Below are 24,653 nucleotides of genomic sequence, written 5' to 3' on the forward strand. Positions count from 1 at the left end.
TTATCAGATCTTTTTAAATTCAGTTAATGCAAATGTAGGAAATTAAAGAGAGGCTGAATTTGAAAGTTAACATTTTCAGATCATGTTCTTGGTCATATTTTCTGTAAAATCTCAGTATATGATTACTCTCTACGAGAGCCTCAGAGTTAGAGATGTATTTGGTAACCAAAGGCCATTTAAAGGGATATCTAATCCTGTCATAATTAACTGTTTGTAAGATCTGTTACAAACCGAACAAAAAGATCTTCTTCCAAATTTCTTTCTCTGTGTTCATCAGAACAAAGAAATTGAAGTTGAGTAAATTACAGAATTTTCATCCCTTTAAAAGTACAATTTTACATCAGTGCAGGGTACCCCATAATACTCCACTCCAGACCCCCATTATCCTCGGAGGTGGGTAAAGTATACAAACGGTGCCAACATGCACTTATTAGGTCAATCCCAGGGGTCGGAATCCTTTTTTATCCAAAGAGCCATTTATCCTGTTTCGGTTATTCATTTTTCCATGACTTCAATACTAATAACTTGAATTTTGTCCACAGTCTCCCTTATTTTCCCTGTGGGGATAAATTGTTATTTTCCTTCCATAAGACAGGAGTCCAGAGACCAATCTAAAACAGAGAAAACGATTTCCATCACAAATAAAGAACTTGCAGGTTTACATTAGGCCTCATTCAATTAAACATCATTATATCTAACATATAATAATTTAAAACGTGCACGTTCCTATACTCGTACTGATACTCACAAAAACCTAATGTGTTTGCATTAGTTATGTTCGACGACTTGAAATGCTGCGGACCGATCGGCGAACGTCTGATATCAGTATCGCGAGAACGTTTCGAGAGTACAAGGAGCTCTGCTCTTGCGGCACTTTGATGTCATACGCTGACCGGTTTGCGCAAAACCTAATGAAAGTGAACGTGTAGTCCGGGTCGTACGTGGTCAAAATTTTAACTCCTCTGTCGTCAACCTTGTCGGATGTATGTATGGACTTCATATGCGAGAAAGACTGCTCGCAGGGATATGAGGAGTCACATCGCAACCATACTGACGCGTCGCCGTTTGCTTCCATCTGCTCACCGGATACTTTGCTTCATGGTGTGTTTTAAAACTTTTACAAGGCCACAGAGAGCCGTAACTTTTAATAAAAGCATGACGCTCGTTCTTCTAAACTCATCTTGCTCTCGATGGGCTGCGGGTAAACGTTGTTTGCCGTTGATCTGATTATGATGTTTTTAACGATCTATTGTTGGTGAAGGTTCCCAGCTGGCATTCGACTGACCTTAAACGTTTAAATGTGGTTGAAATAATGTCAGTTTATGAAAAAACATTAATTCAACGTCAAAACAACGTTGAACACCAAATGGTTGAAATGGTGTTGTTAACTCACTATTCAACATAGAAATATAAATAAAATTTGAGTTGTACGTCAAATCAACATTATTTTTACAACCATGACTTTTAAACATTTTGTTGAAATATATCAGTAGAAAAATAACGTTGTTCCAACATCCAAACAATGCTGATAAATTAACTGTTGAAAAAGTGTTGATGCATGAATAATGATACAACGTTGGAAGATCAACTCTGAATTAAACGTTTGTTACGTAACATTAATTCTACGTCATGGCGAGCCAGAGGTCCCGGACCAAATATGCGCATAATAACAACACAAAAGTAATAGTCCAACCAACGTAATATTATTGTATAGTTATTTACTCATTACTTTACTTACTGTTATGTATGAACTATTACTAGATGGTCAAATTTCACTGTTCAATTAGTGTGAACTCACTTCACAGAATATAATGTGTTGCTTTTATGAAAATGTATAATAAAAGGGCAGAACAGTGACATTCACTCAGGTGCCCTCAGAAGTAGGCTCACCATGTCTATATTTGGCGTTGACGGTATGGAGTGTGAAAGAATGGTCTTTCACAAATACAGAAGCGGATACTAATAATAGCATTATTTCAGGCCGAGCCACACGACACACATGTTTCGTCGATGAAAACAGACCGATAAAGGTGATTTTAACCCGCAAACATGTCCTCGTTTGTCATAGATCACTTCCTCTAATGACGTCACCCTGTTTGTGTTGAGCAGGCACTCGCGCTTTAGCAGGCAGCAGCTTTTTTCGCTTTGTGGAGGTACTGTTTTAAAACCAATTCGTTTATGATCCGCAAAGATTCACATATTTGCTTTTGTTTTATTCTCGTGCCATTGAGTTAAAAAAATCCGGAGGTAAGAAAATGTTATTTCACGTTCTGTTTGTTGAAACTAGCTTCAAGCGGCTAATTTAACGTTACGTCCGGTAACATAGGAGAACAGCGAGCGATAAACAAAAATACAACCCTGTCTATAATACAACCATACATTTGCTACCTATAAACCCGCTGTATTTTGGGTTTCATATGCTTGTTAAAGCTGATCTGTCATTTTGCGACCTTTTGTTGACAGCAAGAAGCAATGACAGCAAGCAGTGCTTACTGGTGTATTTACGTTGTTTATGTGCGTTAACATGACGCATGCATGTTCTGCGTGCGTTTTCAATGCACATTTGAGCGTATCAGTATGTTGCATGTAAAATAACCTTTATAAGTATTATGTTGGTACGTTGGCTCTTACGGTTAACACATATAGATATAAACCGAGGAGTATGTAAAATGTCTGATGCCTTGTCTAAACAATAAAGTGGTTAAAGTCATGGGAACATAAACGAGTAAGCACACACCCCATTTGAATAAACCAGCAATAATTACATCAATGGTAATAGAAAACAAAATCAGCCTATTATTAGATTTTGAGTGTTTTTTTATTTTGTTTGTGATTTCACAGCCATCTCATCTCAGTGTGGCATCACCCATTCCGGGTGAAATGTCCTTTAGTTCCACATGAGCTCTACTATGTGGTACATCATGCAGAGTATTCAGAGCAAATACTCGCTGTCGGAAAGGCTCATTCGAACAATAGCAGCTATTCGTTCTTTTCCACATGATAATGTGGAAGACCTCATACGTAGGGTGAGTTGTGCTGCCACAGCTTTAACAGTCGTTTCATCTCTTACACTGTAAAGTTGTTTTTTTAAAACATATTTTTCACTCCAAAGGGGGCGGATGTGAACAGGATGCATGGCACATTGAAGCCCCTGCATTGTGCCTGCATGGTGGCTGACGCTGACTGTGTGGAGCTTTTGCTGGAGAAAGGTGCAGAGGTACAACATGCAAGACACCAAATTTTGACGCTGGGGTAATCTGGGTTGTTCCTATGGTAATCTGGGTTATTTTTAGATTGTTGCCTATTGGTCATAGTCAAAAACCATACAATAAATTGTGATTTCAAGTAAAACAAATATTATAATGCTTAGGCCTCAATTGGCGTCCATGTTAAACATGTCACATTATTTTTTAATTGCGTAAAATCCATTGCTTTCTCACAAAGGTAAATGCCTTGGATGGTTATAACCGCACCGCGCTCCATTATGCAGCAGAGAAGGATGAAGGTTGTGTGGAGCTCTTATTAGAATACGGGGCCCAGCCTGATGCACTAGATGGTAACAAGGATACCCCACTGCACTGGGCTGCCTTCAAAGATAACCCTGAGTGTGTACGGGCACTTTTGGAGAGCTGCGCCTGCCCCAACGTTCGTGATTACAATAATGACACGCCTCTTAGTTGGGCGGCCATGAAGGGCAACCTGGAGAGCGTGCGTGTGTTGCTAGAGTATGGAGCTCAAGTTCATGTCGTCAACTTAAAGGGCCAGACGCCGATATCACGGCTGGTGGCGTTGCTGGCTCGTGGTCTGGGAACGGAGCAAGAGGAAGAGTGCCTGGAGCTGCTTTGCCGTGCAGCCGGGAGGTTCGAGATCCGCAGGGCCGATGGCTCCTTACCACGTGAGCTCAGTAAAGATCCTCAGTTACTGGCTCGACTCACTAGCCTGGTGGCTCAGCCGCCTTCGTTACGGGCCCTGGCACGGTGTGCTGTGCGTAATAGCCTGGGAGTGCAATACCTCCCCAGTGCGGTGAAACAGCTCCCCCTACCAGAATCAGTGAAAGAATATGTGCTCCTCAGGGACTGAGGGCAGGGTAGGTGGGGGAGTGGGAAGACTGACATGGGAGGTAGATGTTTTTGTGTATGTGAACATGTGATTGTAATCTGTTGACTGCAATCTGAAGTGTGTGTCTATATACATCGAGTGAATAAGTGAGGAAGTTGCCTGTGTTTTTGCTGTAATGTCATTGAACAAATTCAGGTTTGTGATATAATTATATGCTTTGAAGCAGATAATACAGATTTAGTAGGAAAGTTACAGTACAGTAGAACCACCAAAATGTCATTAACACATCTATTGAACTCATGTAGGTAAAACGATGTGAAATCCTCAAATTGCAAACACGAAAATAATTTTGAAATATTATTGACCAGTAAATCATATGAACACTTAACACTTAACATTGCACTTAAGTTATAATATTATATTACATTTTATTTTTAATTAAACATTTTTATGAATGCATTACGATTTGATTTTTAAAAGATAGTTATTTGTTACCCTTTTAAGTCAAATAAATAACTTGTGTTATATCATTATATTAAATCATTTTATGAAGTTTCCCAACTATCGAAAATAAATCCATCTTGAAAGACTGGGAAACACATAAAGTAGTGGGTGCACAAAACAACTTTAAATGTCTATATTATTACCAATGTCTATTGATGTTTACTAGTCACTTTCATAATCTATTTTGTCATAAAGGGTACACATGAATACTACTTTTTACTACCTGATTTAGTTTGTTGGAGTGTATTATGCATCTTTTATTTTGGTGCTTATGGTTGCTGTGCTTCTAAGTTTGAGAGAAAAATGGGAATAAATGGAAGAAAAATAGCATTTTACAGCTATCTTTTGTGTCAGCATTGAGATATGGGTTTAGCCCATCTAAGTATTTGACCTGAGGTTTGTCATGTTAGCATGTTCTTTATCAATTCTTGCAGATGGGATGTCTTAAAATGGAGATCAACACTTGTGAAAACACACAACAAGATTTTCTTTGCAGGCCTGTTTCTATTGCTTAAATGAAATGTAGTGCTTACATCTAAACTAGTTTTATGCATGCAGACTAAGTAAAAGCCTCCATGCATTGTTAAAGTGTTTTGGTGTAATTATTTCCCCAAACCAAACTAACCATTATCGTTATTAAAGTGACCATTAACGGACCAAATTTACCATTTGTCATTAAAAGAAACCTGACGAGTTATGTCAACAATTGGCCAGTGGAGGGAGCAAGAAAACTACACGACAAAAACTAAAAGATGCTGAATTATGATATTGTCCATAGGATCTTTAATAACCTATTTGGTCACCAAAGGAGAAAAATGCTTTTTAGAAAGTAAAGAAGAAAATCCTAATGATGTATGTACATAAACCTAACAAATCTCATCCCATTAAAACACTAATGCTATAATTTACCAATTTCTTTCTCTGAGCTACAAGAAGGAACATACGGTGTTATTTAGATTTTATAATCACTATCCGTGTTCGAATTTGTTTTCTGAATAGAAAATTGACTAATAGGAAATGATTATATTTATTGTTAAGTTATATTTACAGGTTATTTCTTTAGTAAGCACAGTTTGTGTTTCCCCCTATGCTTTATTTTAACTCCTGTCCAAGCACCGGATGTCCTCTTTAAGTGAATGTAAATCAGTCAGGAAGGAAGCTACAGTGGGACTGAATAAAACCCGTTTCAAATGAACCTTCTGAATCTTATTGCCTTAGTAGTACAAACCTTACACAGATGAAATACATAACATATATATATATATACAGATATATAGGCTTAGATGATATGGAAAAAGCCATGCCAAGGAGGGAAAAAAATAGTTTGAGGACTTTTTATTATGCCTTTTAAGATAGGAAACATTTCAAGTGAGATGAGAAAAAACTCACATATTTCGTCTTGAAAATAAACATTTTGTCCTCGCTATGAATACGAAGTTTTACTTAATGGCACTTTTTGAGAACGTTCAGAGCAATTTCATACCTTCAGAATCCGTACATATCCCAGGTGAGCTTTCAGTGATTCGTCTGACGTCAACATCTCGCGATGTTTCACGGGGAGGGGCGTGTCGGATTCCAAGAGAGGAGAGTGAGCGAGCGAGAGAGAGAGTGGGATAGAGGGGCGCTGTGGTAAGTTTGTAAACATTCTTCTTCTGTCAAAAATCTGGAATCGATGGTTGCCTGTGTATAAAACAATGTTCAATTGTTATTTATATCCGATAAAAAGGATTGTGTGGTCGAGAGTAACTTTTACGAGGCGACTGGTAAGCTGTCAGATGGGCAATGTGCTAACGTTACCAGCGAAGTCTGCGCTTTGAGGGAAGACAGTGTTGCTCGTTCAGATTTAATTTAGGCTCTTGACAAGCGAGGACTGAAATTTTAGGAAGAGTGTCATGACGCCGTCATGAAACGCAATCCCGCTGTGATTTCTATACCGTACGACTTGTTATCAATAAATACTTTTTTGTGACGTAAATCAGTATATCAGACATCACAGACGTAGTTTATTTGTTCCAAAGTACTATGTGCATACTTTTTTTCTAACGGTGGGAGTATGAGCGGCCTGTGAGTTGGAAGTCCGTGAATTCCATTTTTGAGTGGGATTTCCGTCCACCAATGAAGCGCGACTAATAATTATGATTGACGCGTATTGTAGCGAAACAGTCGATATATATGTTTGACTGACATGGATACGACCAATCACCATAAAGCCAGGGCGGGCACATGCGGGAAAAGGCTGGTTTTAAAGTTGCCATGTTCGCAAGACATCAAGTTAGCATCGGTTTGCTAAATAGTTAGCCCTATTTATTTTCGGCGAGGAAACTAACTATGTAAATAATTGTTTGTGTGTTGCGGCAGTGAAACACACAAGGTTGAAATTGCACACTAAAGTGTCGGGGAAGTATATTTAAAACCAAAACTTGGCAGTTCTGGTTGTTGATGTGCTTTAAGAACATTTCCTACAGTGTTGTGACTTTTTGTTACTTGTAGACATACATTCGTGTTCAGGAACTGAACGATAATACGATTATACGGTTAAACTCCTCTTCATATTTTTGACTGACTGAGTTTTGAAGTAATTGTTGTAATTACAGTTTTATAGGGCCGTTTTTTTTCCGTAAATGTTTTGCCAATAATTGTCAGGTTATTTCACAACACAAAAAACACCCACGCAGCTTGTTTGTTTACAAATAAAACAGGCACCTGTTGAACAATATGTCTTTTTATCCCATGAAAATAACAAAAAGAGTGCTTCACAGCATTGCATGTATCTGTTGTAAAAAGACACTCCCTAAAACATCTTAAAACAATCAACTTTCATTTCATCTGCGCGTGTGAATGTCTCATTTCGGGCCGTGTAAACACCATCTGTAGATTTGAGGTCCTGTAATTGTAGATGTAGGTCATCTTGACATGGCATTTGTTGAATTCCTGTAATGTTACTCTTCGAATTATTGGATGTCCTCATGTAATACATCATCCTTTCAGTAGACATATTTGCATGTGCACTAGTGAGTGTTTTCGCAGCTTTTACAGTAATTGCTTTACAACAACTTGACTAATGAGAGCTTGCAGCGTTGCTTATCGCCTTCACCTCTGCAATGAGGCATCTTACAATTCTAAAACCGCAGTCAAAATGTTTCTCAATGTGCTCAATTAATTTTTACAGGAAGAAACGTAGCTTCCCATTTTGAGCTCTTTAACGTGTATGCTACCAACAGCACGCTACGTAATTTGTTAAACCGTTCTCGATGATCAAAAGTCATAACCGTGAATAAAGGATTACGTACATTTTCCTGGTAGTAGTGTTATTGACGGCATGCGAGGATGGTTGACCAGATGCAGCAATAGAGTACAGCAGCAAAGCAAATAACAGACACAGTTATGCACACCTGTGTTTTTCAACATTTGCTCTGCTTAAAAAAGGTGTGCCTGCCCTGTACTGAAGGGGCTCTCAAGACCTGGGGAGTAATATATATGAGGAGTGGTATGCTTTGATGAATTAAATAATGACATATTGCTTTTTGGCATTTGGTTACATATTTGTTTGCATTTGACATCATTTACATGTTCTTATGTTAAGAAAAGCAGCAGAATTCGCCACAGTTAAGTTCAGTGTCTATCTGAACTTGATTAGTAGCTCTTTCAGACTATGTTACAATGCGTATAATTTACTGTATATACGCAAGGCATTGTTTGTTATAATACAACCGGATCCGATTTTTTACTGTATGCAGGTGTGGAGATTTTGTGTCCGTTTTTCTTCCTTGGCTTGTGTCTATCATTGTCATAGCGGTAGAACAAAATGATATAAGAGAAAAGTCTCTTTCACAGAGCGGACTTCACGATCACATTGTTTATAGCGGAATACAAACCCAGGGGATTGCAATGGGCTGCATTGTGTATTTCCTCACCATGGATTTAGCGGCGGGCACACTGCAGTCATGTAGACATAGATATAGAGTTTCATTTGTTCCATTTTCCGAAGCTCAGGTTCACAAAGGTTACAGAAATCCGAATTGGCCATAGTACACACCCTGCACCCTAGATCGCTTGCCCCCAACATGTTCGGGACACAGAACTTTTGGCCTTTACCTGCGGGCTACCGAACACTCTCCAGAGCCATTCGTTCCATTCTTCCCTGCCCCCCTTTCTGCCACTCTGTCTGTATATGTGGGGTCTTCCTTACGCTCTGGAAGCCTGTGCTCTAGATTCCTCATTCTTGGCTCCAGCTGGAGCTATTAATATGGTTTGTTTAGTCAGTTTCCTAGCAGACGGCATCAAACAGTGTACGTCTGAGGCTGATTATAGCTGGCCTTCGCCGCACCATCCACCTGCTGAGTAGGAGAAATCCAAAGTAACAGCAGGATGTCGCCTTTTCTGACCAATACGACCCAATTGATCAGGAGGAATCGGAATGAGATGCAGAATGCATATATTGCACAGGCGTCGTGCATACTTGAAAAAAATGCGATGTGGAGATTTAAGCTAGCAGCATCTAGCGATGAGCTTGTGAATTCCAACCAACGGCTCTCCCTCTCCCTTTCGAAGCAATACGGTGGCACTCACAGAACTAAGATGTTATCACGTTTTTATTTCTTTGCCAGATGAGATAACGTATTTACGAAACACGCCCTGTAGAGCAGTTTGGCCGTTTAGGGTTACTGTAGAAACAACATGGTATATTCCATGCAAGAGGACCCGAGGTGTATGTAGATAGAAATACGTAATTCTCAGGTAATAAAAACATAACACTTTATTTTGTAAGGTCTTTATTCACTTCTGAAGACATAGTTATGTATATTATATAACATTCCTGTCAATAGCTACTGCTAAATATTACACACAGCAGAATCCTTTAAAGGGATACTACACGCAAAAAGTCTGTCATGAATTACTCACCCTCTAGTTGTTCCAAACATTGAACACAAATAGAGATATTTTGTAATAATGTTAGCAAACAAGAGTTTCAGAAGCACCATTGACTGCCATAGTAGGAACAATATACATGGTAGTCAAAAGTGCCACAGAACTGTTTGTTTCCTACATGCCTCAAAATATCTTCTTTTGTGTGCAACAGAACCGACATTTTTTTATAATTAATAATATCCCCCCTACTATGTCAGTCAATGGTGCTTCAGAACTGTTAGTTGCTAACATTATTCCAAAATATCTCTCTTTGTGTTCAACCGAACAAACACATTTATACATGTTTGGAATAACTAGAGGGGTTGTAATTCATGACAGAATACATTTTTTTGCATAGAGTATCCCTTTAAATGTACTCATGAATTACTATGGTACAATATGGTTTGATTTGGTATTTTACTGTCCAGCTTATGTTGTTTGCTTTTGTACAGAATTACTTTCCCAACATTTGTATGTCGCTTTGGATAAAAGCCTCTGATAAATGATTGAATGCAAATAGAAATGGAAAAGTCATGGAAATTATTTGGCCAAAACGTGTGAGATGCCTGTTTTTAACAGGTCAACCAAAGCAGAGGTACATTTACTACAGACTTCAAGTTTTCTCTGATAAAAAATAACAGGAAGCATTTTATTATACCAGACTAATCCAACCTGAATAATCCATCCTGGCTCTATTTTAATTTTGGATGGTCAGCGTTATCTAGCACACATGGAGGCCGTTGGGCCAATCTCGGCTGTTTTATTGTTTATTTCTTGTGTGCTGGGAAATTCTGTGAGGCCACATACCTAGTTGAGTCTTTCTGAGAGGCGAGTACTTCACCGAGGGTATAATGAGCCTGTGCTGCTACTCATTTGTTTAAGGTCTCTTTGCATTTCTCTAACCAAACTGACCGTGTACATTGCAGCCAATCTGAGACCTCTGGCACCAAACTGTTGGCCTGCATGTTGAGTGTGTGAGGTCTGCAAGGAATCAAACTGCTTGGCTTGGATGTCACTTTGATCTCAGCCGTGAGGGAAGGGACTTTCAGGGGCAAACAAGATGCAGTAATTTTCTTCATGGAAAACAGGGCAGGAACGTTGGCAGGGGCTGCTAATTTCAGCTCATAACTGCGCGTCACGGGACACATAAACACAATTGCAATTCGGAGCTACAGACATAAGCATTTAATGCTGAGACTCTACATCGCCATCTTGAGATTGGCTCTCCTTGTTAAGAGTAAAGCTTTCTGTATGTTGTATAGAATTGAAAAGTCTAAGCCTGCCAGGTCGTCACTGTAAACCGTTTTTTTTTTCAAGTTTTTCGTTTTACAAAGCCAAGAATCATTCATATAAATTCCTGCAGTAAAAATAAATAAAGAAGTGTGGTTTGTTTTAATGGGTAGATTGGTAATTGTGTTATTCATCACACATCATCGCGGGCTGGTGAGGAGAGATAAAAATGTAATGCTCTCAACTCCTCCTATTCATTTAAATTGAATGAACGAACATGTTACTTTTCCAATATTTCAGACTAGTGAAGTTTATGTAGATTGAACTGTGCTGGGCACAGATACAAAATTAAAGGGATGGTTCACCCAGAAAAAACTAAAATGTTGTCATCATTTATTCACTCATGTCATTCATAATCTGTAGGCTATACGACTCTTTCTTCTATGGATTACAAAAGAAAATATTTTGAGAAATTTGTTCTCAGTATCTTTACAATGGGGGTCAGTGTTTTTCGGTTATCAGCTTTCTAAAATATCCTCTTTTGGCTTCTGCAGAAGAAAGTCAAACAGGTTTGAATGGAATGACATGTAGGTGAACTATCCCTTCAATTTACACAGCCAAACTAGTTAAAGACCCCTTTTAAATATTACACATGTATAAATGATTAAACACATTTCTTTTTCATAAATCACAATTTTATTTCGAATGTATTACGTTGAATTGCATTATCCCTGTAGAATACATCAAATTGACAGCCCGATTGATCTGGGTAAAGGTTACTTGATGACTACACAACTTATGACTACACTTTATTACTTCAAAACGTTATTATCATTTTGATAATTGGTGCATGTAAATGAATTGATTAAATGTTATTTTTCCTCATGTTAATTTAGCAAAAACCGTGTGGGAAAAGCCACAAACACATTGGGTGTCCATGGTTTATTATGAACATCAGAAGCCCTCCTAATAACCTTTTGTTTTATCTGTATCTGAGTAATGTTGTGCATGTGTTTGTTTGTGTGGACGATCTTGGCAGTTCGTCTGGAATAACTTTAGTGCTCCAACTAATCGGAAAAGAGGGAGTGTCTATAACAAGCTGATGCTCACGCATGCCATTCCTCCGGATCAGTGTGTCTCATTCCCAAAACGTCTGCCCAGAACTACTATTATTACTCTGCATTCTTCTCTTACTCTCATTACGTTCTTGACGTGCTCTGTTGCGTACCATCATGACGAACTCAATCAATCTTATCCCACCGTTCCTGGCGATTAGCAAAATACCATCACAGCAGTACCATCACAACCTTTTGATGTTGGTGTGGAGGGCTTGAGTTCCTTTGAAAAGTGATAAGAGTCTGGTAGTGTAAATTGCTGATATTTGAGCTTGAGAATCGGGTGGAGGAGTTCAAAGAGTGACTGGAGGAACGGAGTCAGACAGAGGTGTAGAGTAGCACAGGAGATGTTGGAGAAGAGCTTTGGAGATGGTGTCAAAAGGACTACAATGAAAAACCGAGGAGGGGCCGGAAAGAGGAATTGCTTTGCTTCGAGCAAATCCTGAATGGCCGCTCGTCTGTAAACTGCATGTCATTGGTGCCCCGAACTGGCCCCCAGTGTGAAGGAAGTATCACCAGGGAAACTTGTAGTTGCTTTGCTAACATGGGTGTTTTTTCACGTTATTTTTAAACATCCATCGCTTCCTGTGCTGAGCGGGGATACAACTAGTCTCATCTCTCTGTGTCGGTTTTGTCTTGCTTAAAACGTTAAAAATGTTCTTGTCTTCTCTTTCACAGTTACATTGCAAAGTCTTTGCAAAGATGGGGGACGAAAAACCTTTTGTGTGCAACGCTTCTGGCTGTGGGCAGGTAAGTTTACTTTCTGTTTGTCTTGGGTTTCAGGTATGGGTGTGCTTCGGTTCAGAGGGCATTCTCCTCTGGTTATTGAAGACGGCAGGCTTGTTCCTCTCGCCCATACAGTGGCAACGCTTCTGTCAGGTTGTGTGAAGTGAGGCGCACCAGCTGCCTGCAGGCCACTTGTGCACCGCTCTGTAAACGTGTTGTTTTTGTCACCGCAGGCTAAAGCCACACTGATGGAGATGATAGTGCAATTGTGAAACTGTGCTAACGTCTCCTCCTCACAGACTCGGCCAATGAGTAATCGCAATTCGGTTATCGCCTAAACTTGTCCTGTTTGAGTCAAAGTCCATGCAGATGCTATGATCGATGCTTATTAAGAGGTACGTCAGACGTGCAGGTGAAGTAGGTCAAGACTAGGCTGCAAAAAAATCCTTTTTCTAATCTGTATTGTATTTTGTTCAATAGTTTCGATTCCTAATACAAAAAATATTTTCTCAAATACATTTGAAACATGATTGCAAATGTCTCAGAAAAACAAGACATTTTTTTTTTGCAGTGCAAGAATTTACATAGTTTGGCATGCGTTGTTATGAGGGCACTGAAAAGTGAAAGAGGAAGTGATTGAGACCCATCCTACGCGGTTTTGATGGGAATGTTTTATTCCACGGTTATGTAGAATATAGCATGGGCCGAGATGCACCAATTTGACAGTGACATCTTGCACCTTCCGATGCGGACACAAGAGTGAGTGTTTAACATGCCGTTGGCGGGATGGACTTGAGGATTGAAAACAACATGAACTTGATTAATAATTTATGCTAGTTGCAGATGTTTCTTTCTTTAAAGCCACAGGGACGGAGACTGTTTACTTCTTTTAACCCAGACCTGAGCCAGACTCTGGGTGAAATAATTCCTTGTTGTCTACGTAAATGCAAATTACTTAAGTTGGGTTTGGTAAAGTAAGTTTTTATTGTTCATAAATAAGGTTAAGGATTTAAACACACTTAAGCAAGTAAGCATTTTTGATGCCTCAATTGACAACTCAAATCTCATATTTATCCTGTGCTGATCCTGATGAAATTTTAAATCTTTCAGTTGGTTGAAGACAATTTTTGCTTGAACATTATAAAGTATAAAAAAATATATATTTGTATATTGAAAGGGGTAACCAAGGCATATCCAGTTGCCATGTCACACTGTAAGCAACATCCATTGACCACATAATGGTTAAAAGAGTTTGGTTGAGATGGAGATCAAGTTGTGCACATCTGTAGTAAAGGTATTGTTCTTTTGTTGTCGAGCAGGTGCCGTTTGCGTCACGTTCAGGTCCATAGGGGTTTGAGATTGTTTTGCCACTGAATTTTCACGTGACTGCACTGTTTTGTTGAGCCATTATTGAAAAATAACACGCCGGAGGAAAATGAGCTGGTGCTTCTTAAAGCAGGGTAAATGAACACCTTTTAGTGTACTTCGATTGTAAGGTCTTTGAATCTGATATCGTGCACCAATTTCCTCTGTATTGTAGCTCGTTTCTAACACAAAGAAACTATAATTTTCCAGTGTTTTGCAGATTGCAGCTTTAAGAGATAATATTTTATATTGTTATGGTAACAATACATTTTTATATTGCAGATGATTTTATGAATAGCAATTTAAGGTGCAGGAGTGTTATCAGGTATTGCACCCCCATGACCCTGCTTGAGCTACAGAACGATTACTAAATGTTAAATCAAATCAAAGTATTAACGGGCGCCAAAGCAGTCTGTCTGCCAAGCAAGTTATTAAGTTTGCAATGAAGCACTGTTGCCATTGCCATCGTAACTTATTGAAGTCTATAGAGACGAGTCTTTAAGCCAAGCAGTTGTTGTATTGGTGATGGTGGCATGTCTAAAAATAAGCCTCCGACACTTTACTGTGTTTCCACTTTGCGCTGTCATGGCCGAACTGTAACCGTGACATGGAGCCAGAAATAGGCTGAAGTAGACTAGGAAGAGTCCAGCCCAATGGGATAAAAAACACAGTTTGAGTCATGAAATCCACTGCGAAAGAGGAAAAAATAAAGCTTTAAAATGATGCATCTGCTTCAGATAATAGTTCATTTCCTCATTTACAAGGTTTTACACATTTTTATGTGGTGTATGTGTTATCAAATTACAGTAATTGACACTGTATGTCAAATTCGTCATTTAGGGAAAAAAAAGAGGGGAAATTTTATGCGTGTTATTCCACAATTGTCTTTAACAGTACGTTGCTAAATATTAGTAATTTATGTGAGGTGCATGGTTTTACCACAGCTGTTTCAGCTGTACGATTTCAATAGTAAATAGAAAAGCAGATTGCCTGTTTAAAGAAATGCTAATGCAGCGCATCTGTGAAGTTTGGCTCGGGTTTTGGTGCTAAACTGCACAATACATTACAATGTAGCATCATGAAAGCCCATTTTACAATACGTTTGTGTTTATTATGCAGCTAATGCGGAAGTACAGAGTACTTATCGTATAATGCTTCATCAGCATTTCTACATTAAGCCGCATAGATACGAAAGTTCACTGGAAGTTTGTTTGTACATTTTAAGGCTATAAAAGGGCACAAGGGTCCGTTGTGAAACAGATAACTGTCTCTACTGTATGTTTTTGTCATGTGCAAAGGGCTGGTGATGTATAGCTACATTCTGCAATGAAGACGGTGAGCAGTGCAGAGGTTCAATGAAAGCCGATAGTTCATTATGAACATCTCTCTGGCCTACATTCTCCCAAAGACAAATCTTGTGAATACCACTCCCTCTTTTTCCTTTGGAAATGTTTCTGCCCTGAGGTCTTGGAATGCATGGCTCTCTACTTCTGGTAAGATTTGTCTGGTAATCCATCTGTTTGTCTGTCTCTTTTGTAGAGGTTTACTAATGAGGACCACCTGGCTGTTCACAAACACAAACATGAAATGACGCTAAAATTCGGACCCCCCAGGACCGACTCCGTCATCATCGCAGGTAGTGTTACCCAGACCATATGATGTAGTGTATTTTATAGATTTTCTTCACAAATTAACCAAGGGTCATACCACCAATTGGAAACCAATGAAAATTTTTTTTCAAGTAAATCAAAGAATGTGCATAACAGCATAAAACCTGAAACCATTTGAGTTACTTTTTATTTGGTGCTGCGATGATGTGCTTAAATGAAATAAGACATTCAGAATTTTTTCTGTGTCCCTGTTTTTGTGATGGTAATGGAAACCTGGAATGCTATTTCAATGGCTCTGACAAAACAGACACCGAGATTTAACAAAGTAATTTGATATCATTACTTTATAGCAACAAAGTGCATGTAGACCCGTAATTTCGAGGGGAAATATTTAAATGTTTTTGTCACATTAAACCCTTGGGAAAACACACAAATGTTATAACATAATGAACAGCCATAAACTCTCCCAGAGTCATCACAGCAAATCGCAAACAGATATCGGGTCAGCTTATTAGGCCAGCATGCGCACCCACTTCACCGTGCATCTGAGTTGTCCTTGAGGCCGTCTAATATGAGGAAACAATGAGATCTCTCTGTTTCTCGCTCTCTACCCCAGACCAGACGCCGACTCCCACCCGTTTCCTGAAAAACTGTGAAGAGGTTGGCCTGTTCAATGAGCTGGCCAGCTCGTTCGAGCAGGAGTTCCCCAAGGCCCAAGAAGACGAAGACAAGAGGGCCAAGAACCTGGTGAGCTGTGGGACTGGGTGGAGGGTTTCAGACATTCAGCACAACATGCTTCAGGCATGACAATCTAAGGCCGCCTGCTGCCAGAACTCAGATTTATGAATTGTGGAGTTCTTCATCTGCTCTCAAGTATAACGTTGCTTCGTTTCTCCCTCTCTCTGAATATGTCTCAATCTTTCTATGTAGTTGCCTGCTCCTCATTCAGGAGCGCTGGACATGAGCTTGCAGACGCCCTCGGATGTTAAAGTAAAAGAGGAGGACCCTGTGGAGGTGGACTCTACTCCGCCTACCAGCCCTGACTCAATCTCAAGCATGTCAGATAGCAGCAGAGAGCCCATGGGACGAGGAAAGGTAAGAGTGCAAAAATGTGCAAAAAAACTAATGCGACCTGTGCATTATTTTAATATTTTATTTATTAATGTTTAAAGGTTATAACCATTTGAGGGTTGAAATAACAAATATTTATAACAAATCAAATATATATTTAAAAGTAAAACTGACATAAAAAAATTGAAATAAAAGTAAAAAGTCGTTTTTGTAAAATAAGACATTTTAGTAAGAAAACAATTTATTTTTTATTTCGTTTATGTTTTATTTTCTAATTGATCAAAGTAACATCACAGTAATGTAAGTAACATGCAGGAAGCCAACACTGCTAGAAACTAAGCTGGCACATATTTGGCATTCAAGTGGCCATTAGATGGTAGGAGACTGTCATTATACATTACACCTAACTGTGTGTTTGGAAATGCCTGAACAAGATGTGTTGAGTCATTAAACAAACAATTATCACTGCATGACGTCTCGTTTGGACTGAACTGTGGATGCAGTAAGTGTATTGCTTTTCAGTTTGTTCTTAGCAGTCTCATCATCTTTACAGGGTTCACCCCTGAGACCTGCCATCAGCTCAGCTCCCACCCACGCCATTGTGCGTCCAGGTTCCCTCCCCCTGCACCTGGGCTATGACGGTCTGCATCCCACCATGCCTTCCCCTACCTCCGTGATCACACATACCCCACCATCCAACCGCACGCTGGGGTAAGAGAACATCAGCTGAGCAGCAATAAAAAGCAGTAGTTCCAACCAGTCTTAAATGGGATATTTTTTTCTCTGTGACTCATTACCATATGATTCACCGTGTAGATATATGTATGGGGTAGGACGTTTAGGAAACTAGTCAGTTATCTTATTTATCTTGCCATGCTTGTTATTCTTAGAAAGCTTGGTGAGACACTAAACAGGATGAAAATAGGTTTGGCTTCATTTGCATTGCTTTTGTGGTAATTGCATATGCATTTCTGGAAATTTCTCCTTTAGGTCTCCCACTGGGCTGTACCCAATGATGATGCTTCCTAATGGTCAGACTGTTCCTGTTCTTCCAGGACCTATGCAGATGCCTTCTGTGATATCTGTATGTCTTACATAAGCCTTTTCTAGGCTTTTGCATTTTACATTAATAGCTTTTTTTCAGAAAAGGTGTTTTTCATCATATGCATCCTAAGCATATTCATTATCTCCGCAGGTGCATTTGTAGACAATAACAAAACTCTCAAAAATTTACATTATTATGAAACCCCCAAAATTCAAAGATACTGTGTTTACATGAGATCATAAAATCAACTTGTTTTACTTAAATTTGGTGTAAAAATATAAACAGATACTTGCACTCATTAAATAACCCACCAGAATGCCTTTAAGAACGTACTCAATTTGTTTATTTTGGTTCAAAAAGATCCCAGACTTTTCCCCTAAAACAGGGTGTACCTCAGGCCTCAGTACTGGGTCCTATTCTTTTTAGTATTTATATGCTGCCTCTTGGACAAATTATTAGAAAGTATGGTCTGGGTTTTCACTGCTATGCAGATGATACCCAGATTTATATTAGTACTCAACCTGATGTTGCTCTTGCTCTTGACGCTTTATCTGCTTGTTTAGTGGAACTTAAGGCCTGGATTAGACAGAATTTTCTTATTACTGATTGGCACTCCAGCCTCCGCTAATAAATGTAACACAATTGCACTTATAGTGGATGAAAGCTTGATCTCCCCTTATGAGCAGGTGCGGAACCTGGGTGTTAATTTTGACGCACAGTTGAGTTTTAATGCCCACTTGAAACATATTACAAAAGTAGCTTTTTATCATCTATGGAATATTGCACGCATACAGCCCTTTCTATCTATGCTGAAAGGCTTATCCACGCCTTTATAACATCTATGCTTGATTATTGCAACTCACTTTTTTCAGGCTTACCAGCTCATTCGATAAAAAGGTTGGAATACATACAAAACTCTGCTGCTCGTGTACTGACTTACACGTCTTCACGAGAACACATTACTCCAGTGCTTTCTAAATTACATTGGCTTCAAGTACGATCTCGGATTGATTTTAAGGTTATTGTCCTAACTTCTAAAGCAGTATATGGGCTGGCACCAGAGTACAATTGTAACGTGGTCACACTATCAACACCTGCATGGTCTGTTCGTTCTGCTGATGCTCGTTCAGCCCCATTGTAAACCTAAAACTATAGGAGGAAGGTCTTTTTTATTGTATGGCTCCAAGGAACTCATTGCCCTCTTCAATCAGGACTTCTCCATCTCTTGAGATCATGTTTAAACATGAATGTGTATTAAAATAGTTTATGACATTACCTGATAAAAGATCTGTGGAGTCATTCATAAACTAGTCGAGTCAGTCCTATGTTTTATATTTCTCTGCGTGGTGTAGCTGGCAAGACCTCTTTGTATGGTGCCCAACATTCCAGGAATCCCCGGCCCACCACTAGGGGGCAGCAGCAGCAGCGGATCGTCTTCCCCATCTGGATATAACCCTCACAATGAGGCCAAGATGGTGAGTGGAAATCTTTTCTTCTCCATACAGACTGGACTGTTCAAAAAATGCTTGAAAGAACAAGGAACTCTCTGCTTTTTTTTTACATTGCTCCTACATGGGTGATAGTTTTCACAACAAATACACAGTTGCTTAAACAGAACTGCTCGCTTGTCAGGCTGTAATATCATGGGAATTTTTTTAAAACGTCAAATGCAGAAGCTGACGTGTGTTGATTTTCTTATAATCATGTGGTTCTATCTTTCACTGCCTGAAGTGTTATGACACAGTTCAGTTTCTACATGAACGTTTTGGATTGGGTTTGAGAGTTGTGGTTTTAACAGCTGGGTTATAATGTGCTAGAATACCATCTTGTGCTACATCAACACAATTGCTCCACTGCGATAAATAACAAGCTGCATCGCTGACTATGGCATACATGGGCTTCTGCTTTCCATTTCAGCATTCTGACTTACTGTTGTTAACAGTTTCAAGTTATTTTTCATGCTTCGCCATCGTAAATTAGATATTTCCATTGAGGTCATTGTCATGAATTATGGGATTGCCCTTACTTAAGATACATGAGATGCATCCTTAAAGGTCCAGTGTGTAGTTTTTTGGAGGATCTATTGACAATAATGCAATATAATATACATAACTATATTTATATAAAGACTTTAGCATTATGCTTTATTTAAATTAAAATAATAATAATTTGTACTAACCTCACTATTCTTAGCTTTGTATACTGTGCTAGGCTTTAATGGACTAGTTTTGATGCACTTATGCACTTATGTTGTTATAATTGCTTCCAATGTTCCTCATCTGTAAGTCGCTTTGGATAAAAGCATCTGCTAAATGACTAAATGTAAATGTAAGTTAGAAATGTAAGTTTCTATTTACATACACTGCAGGTTATCAATTTACCATGTTGTTTTGGTGTTCAAACTGCTTTACAGAGCGCGTTTTGTAAATAAGTTATCTCCTTCAGCAAAGAAGGGAAAACATGACGACATCTTAGTACTGTGAGAGCCCCCATAGTGTTTCAGAAGGGAAGGGGAGGGGTGGAGTGAGCCGTTGGTTGCAATTCCCAACCTCACGGCCAGATGCTTCTACACTGGGCTTCAATGTCATACACTGGGCCTTTACATTAAAAAAAAACAAGGTATCTTAACAGACAGAATCTTTTGGAACAGGTGCTAACGATGCCTTAAATGATACCTATCGAGGTGACTTACTGGGTTTAAGAACAGAGCTGATAAGTTTGTTTTTATTTACAGAGGCTGAAGGCAGCACTATCTCAGCAGATGCCTACAGCTCACGGTTGTATTGGTGTAGCGATGGGTTCCAGTGCGATGGCGCCTCAAAGGATGGAGCAAAGCCAGCTGCTGGTCCAGCATCCAGATGCCCCATCCCCAGCCCAGCCACAGGTAGATTGTATACAGATGCTAGACACTACATGTGTACATAGAGTAATAAAGCCACAAAGGTCATTTCTTTCTTCTGCAGAACACAAAAGATTTTGAAGAATGGAAACCGAACAATGGCGGTACCCATTGACTTGCATTGGGTTTGTGTCTATACAATTGAAGTGAATGGGTACCACCATTGTTTGGTTACCAACATATTTCAAAATGTTGACTTTTGTGTTCTGCAGAAGAAAGAATAACTAGAGGGTAAGTTAATGATGACAGAAATGAATTGGGTGAACATTTCCTTTAAGCAGCGTTTTCACTTTGCTTTGGCATTAAGCACTAAATGTCTATGATCAGGTGTCGCCCGCTCAGCCCACCGGTGGCCGCAGGCGGAGGACGGTGGATGACGACCCCGATGAGAGGAGGCAGCGCTTCCTCGAGCGGAACCGGGCGGCAGCTTCCCGTTGCAGACAGAAGCGTAAAGTGTGGGTCAACTCTCTAGAGAAGAAAGCTGAGGAGCTGACTTCCTTCAATGTCTCACTGTCGGTTAGTGTGATCTTAAGATCTCACATATAAGCGAATAAAAAGCATTACGTCTGCTGTACAGTATTTGACAGCTGTGTTGATACTGCTACGTTTCACTTTTTAATTGAACTTTTTTCTCTTTCTGGCATCAAGAACGAGGTGTCTCATTTACGAAACGAAGTCGCTCATCTCAAGCAGCTGCTTTTAGCCCATAAAGACTGCCCTGTCACCACCCTGCAGAAGAAAGCCGCCTACTTGGGTGAGTCAAGCTGTAAATGATCTTATGCTGTTTTAACTCGCCTCGCTGTCACTAACCTTCATTTCTTCATGTCCTTCAGGAGAGGAGCATATTAAAGAAACATCTGAGCCCACGGGCTCCCCAGCGCCGGTCATTCAGCACAGTTCTTTGGCTCCCACCCCCAACGGCTTGAGCTCCCGCGCGGCAGCCGAGGCTGTGGCCATGTCCGTGCTGGCAGGGATGGGCAACCAACGGGGGGAGAGCGGAGGGCCGTCACATGTCATCATGGCCACACAGTCCCACCCTTCCAGCAGATGATGAGGGCATCTAACAGTCTGCCTGGGACTCTCTGCATCCCGAGAGAGGGGCAGCTCAAAGCCTGGCTCTCTCTCATGTCATCTCTGGCCTGGAGCTGCATTCTGGGAATGAACTGGGACTAAGAGAGAGACAGATTGTTGTTCACTTTGCCATAGACTACGGGGGCCGGACTCCAAACCACGCTCTCTTTTGCATCCTCTATAACCTTAAACTCCCTTCTTGGCTTTAATTTGCTCGCATTGTCCCTGACCTCTACTGGCTGTGAGACTGCAAAGCACTTCCTGTCATTAAAGGTTTCCTCATGCACACACGCCGCAATAAAGACGTCACCTGGTTTGTCATCATTAAGTGAGAGGATGCAACACACTGCACTGTGTACTTGTGCATCCATTCACATGCATTCAGTATATGTTCTTATTGTAATATACTTTGGTTCTTTTGGTTTATCGTTCTTCAGATGACACCCCCCTCATCTGACTCTCTTTGAAATCGTACCTCATTTTTAACCTGTTATATGCGTTTATAATCGATGTGTGCATGATTGTGTGCTTCTCGTGTGGGTGTACAGTAATGTATGATGGAAAATAGCAGTACAAAGGACTGATACACTAAGTCTGACTTGTTAGCATGCAACCTTTTGCCATATGTAAACTGTATTGTATCGGCAGATTGCATTCAGATCGAACTATAGATCCTGGTGTTTGTTTAGTCATATTTTTGTTTTCTTGTAACTGTGTACGACAGACTCAGAACCAGCAAAGAACAGACTAAAAAGGTCAAGAATTATAGTTGTTTCTGGAGTGGAAAACGGCATATGGAGTGTCAACTCCACAGCGTTGTGTCATTTCCTCTCCTTGTGATGACATTAAAATGTTTTAAGTTTGGGTCAAGTTGACAACAAATTATTGAGGTTCCTAAAGTAGAATTAGACTTAGTTGCTTCGTCATATAGTTAGATAATCCTAGCTTTACATGAGATAAACACTTACAGAAAAATATCCTGGGCCTCTGTGTCCACATGTACCCCCATTCAGCCACTTTTTCAATATAACCTGTCAAAGGGACAGTTTACAGAAAAAAGAAAATTCTGTCTCTATTTACTCACCCTCATGTTCTTCCAAATCCTTTCTTTGTGCTGAAGAACACAGATACAGATATTTATAAGAATGCTTGTAACCAAACAGTTCTTGGCCACCATTGACTACCATAGTACGAAAAATTACAACGGTAGTCAAAAGTGCCTCAGAACTGTTTGCTTACATTCTTCAAAATGTCTTCCTTTGTGTTCAACAGAACACATAAATGTATTAAGATCTTTTCCACTATGGAAGTCGATGGCCAAGAACGGTTTGGTTACAAGCATTCTTCTAAATATATTTGTCTGTGTTCATCAGAACAAAGATATTTTTTCAGTGAACTGTCCCTTTAAAGTTTATATTGAGAAACTCCTTAAAACTATTTATTTCTTTGATCATTAATCCACACATCCATAAAACGTTTAGCTCGGATTAAGACTGCCTTATGAATCACATCAGTGCCTCAAATAATGCTCTTTCTAGACGAATCTCACTGTGTTATTGACTCAACTTGTTATCTGCCATTCAGGCATCTATGAGGAAATATATAGTTTTATATTTGTATCATCAGGTCTGGTGTTAATAATAATGTCTTTGAAATTCTTTAAGCATTTTCTATACTGCCACCTAGATGTAATGAGGTGTAATTGCATTCACCTAGAAAGGCTACAGGGAACAAAGAGGATCCACTGTTGTTTTAATGGCTTTACCTGTACCGAACACATGTTTTTTTAACGCTAGCAGACACTTTTAAATGTAAGGCAGCATATAAACAAGGGACTAAGATGTACTGTCGTCGCTCAATGTATGTTGACTTGAATCGTCTTGTTTCATTTATTTTATTTGCAGTGTGTAATACTGCATTATGATGTCAGTCCAAAATGTATAAAGGCCTGTCAAATGCACTAAAATGTTTTGGATTTTAATTTTTCTGTTTGGGATCTCAGCGATTTTCTGGTTCTCTTTCATGCGTCAAACATCTTTCTGTTTAGTCTGTAAACATATCAAAGACTCCATAGATACCACTTGACTGATCATTTACAAATGACTCCTAGTTTCAGTGTTAACCCTGGCTTTCATGCTTTATGTGCTTGCACTGTAGTTTGTCAGCATAACCATATATAGGATTGATGTTCTGAAATGAGCGCAAAAGAGAATTTTTAGCTTTCACTAGCACTTTGTCTAGATTTTTTCTTTGTTTAATGCTGCCAGAACTATAGAAAAGCCTCTTGTGATAAATCTTTACCCATTTGTGTTGTAATACAGAAAAGTAGATATTAATTTGTAGACTTTTCTTTTTCATTCTTTATGTTGTTGTTTAACATTTGTACCTAAATAATTGTTTTATTTTCTAAGAATAATAAGAATGTCTCGACATTCCCCCCATCAAGTTGATAATATAAAAGTTGTACTAGTAATTCTGTTTTCACTAACTTAAAGGGTTAGGAGACCCAAAATAAAAATGGTCATTTATTCACCCTCATGTTGTTCCAAACCTATACTTACTAGAACACAAAATAAGGTATTTTAAGAAATGAATTCTTCAACATATCTTATGTGTTTTGCAGAAGAAAATCATACAGGTCTGGAATGGCATTAGGGTGAATGAAAAAAGACTTTTGGGTGAACCATCCCTTTATCGGTCCACAAAAAAAAAAATGTATTCTTCCATGCAAGTCAAATTAGATACAGATTCCTTATGATAGTCAGACTGAACAAAACTAAATAGGATTATCTTATAGGCTAAAGAAAAACATTATTGTGGAAAGTTGTTATATGTGTTGGCCTTTTTCTAGAAATAACCTCACTCCACATTGGACTGATACATTTTGGATTGTCCTTCTAATATGTATCATATATATTTACTATTTTTCATGCATGTTGAAGTGGAATACTCTGAACACAGTGATGCAGTTTGATTAAAAAAAGAAAAACAAAACAAATGTTTTTGATCTTATTTAAGTAACAAAACGACTTGTTGAACTCACACATAGT

General features: G+C 39.2%; 2 protein-coding genes across 8 annotated transcripts; both read left to right on the forward strand.

Moving 5' to 3' along the window:
* Positions 1–894: 894 nt before the first annotated feature.
* asb8 (ankyrin repeat and SOCS box containing 8) lies at positions 895–5,756 on the forward strand. 3 transcript variants are annotated; one of them, XM_079479107.1, is made up of 4 exons: positions 895–1,101; positions 2,842–3,026; positions 3,113–3,217; positions 3,445–5,457. In XM_079479107.1, exons 2-4 carry the CDS (start codon positions 2,898–2,900, stop codon positions 4,078–4,080), a joined length of 870 nt encoding a protein of 289 aa, XP_079335233.1. In that variant the 5' UTR covers positions 895–1,101; positions 2,842–2,897; the 3' UTR covers positions 4,081–5,457. The 3 variants fall into 3 exon arrangements, with proteins under 3 accessions (XP_079335233.1, XP_079335232.1, XP_079335231.1); XM_079479106.1 differs by lacking the exon at positions 895–1,101 and adding an exon at positions 2,040–2,153; XM_079479105.1 differs by lacking the exon at positions 895–1,101 and adding an exon at positions 2,052–2,247 and having other exon boundaries at positions 3,445–5,756.
* Positions 5,757–6,088: 332 nt separating this feature from the next.
* Positions 6,089–24,579, forward strand: atf7a (activating transcription factor 7a; the record flags this gene model as incomplete). Of its 5 annotated transcripts, none has more annotated exons than XM_079479104.1 (13): positions 6,089–6,192; positions 12,495–12,566; positions 15,206–15,324; positions 15,447–15,543; positions 16,134–16,264; positions 16,448–16,612; positions 17,142–17,299; positions 17,579–17,672; positions 18,986–19,108; positions 20,368–20,517; positions 20,860–21,048; positions 21,181–21,286; positions 21,366–24,579. In XM_079479104.1, the coding sequence occupies 11 exons, from the start codon at positions 15,283–15,285 to the stop codon at positions 21,581–21,583; spliced, it is 1,473 nt and encodes a 490-aa protein (XP_079335230.1). In that variant the 3' UTR covers positions 21,584–24,579. The 5 variants fall into 5 exon arrangements, with proteins under 5 accessions (XP_079335230.1, XP_079335228.1, XP_079335227.1 ...); XM_079479103.1 differs by having other exon boundaries at positions 6,178–6,192; positions 15,447–15,546; XM_079479102.1 differs by lacking the exon at positions 15,206–15,324.
* Positions 24,580–24,653: the final 74 nt, after the last annotated feature.

The sequence above is a fragment of the Barbatula barbatula genome, assembly GCF_947034865.1.
Source record: "Barbatula barbatula genome assembly, chromosome: 17".
NCBI lineage: Eukaryota > Metazoa > Chordata > Actinopteri > Cypriniformes > Nemacheilidae > Barbatula > Barbatula barbatula.

Coding starts and splice junctions, on each gene's coding strand:
- asb8 (XM_079479107.1), top strand. CDS start 2,898: ATGAGCTCTACTATGTGGTACATCATGCAGAGTATTCAGAGCAAATAC. Junction 3,027..3,112: donor TGGAAGACCTCATACGTAGG/GTGAGTTGTGCT, acceptor TTCACTCCAAAG/GGGGCGGATGTGAACAGGAT. Junction 3,218..3,444: donor TGCTGGAGAAAGGTGCAGAG/GTACAACATGCA, acceptor TTTCTCACAAAG/GTAAATGCCTTGGATGGTTA.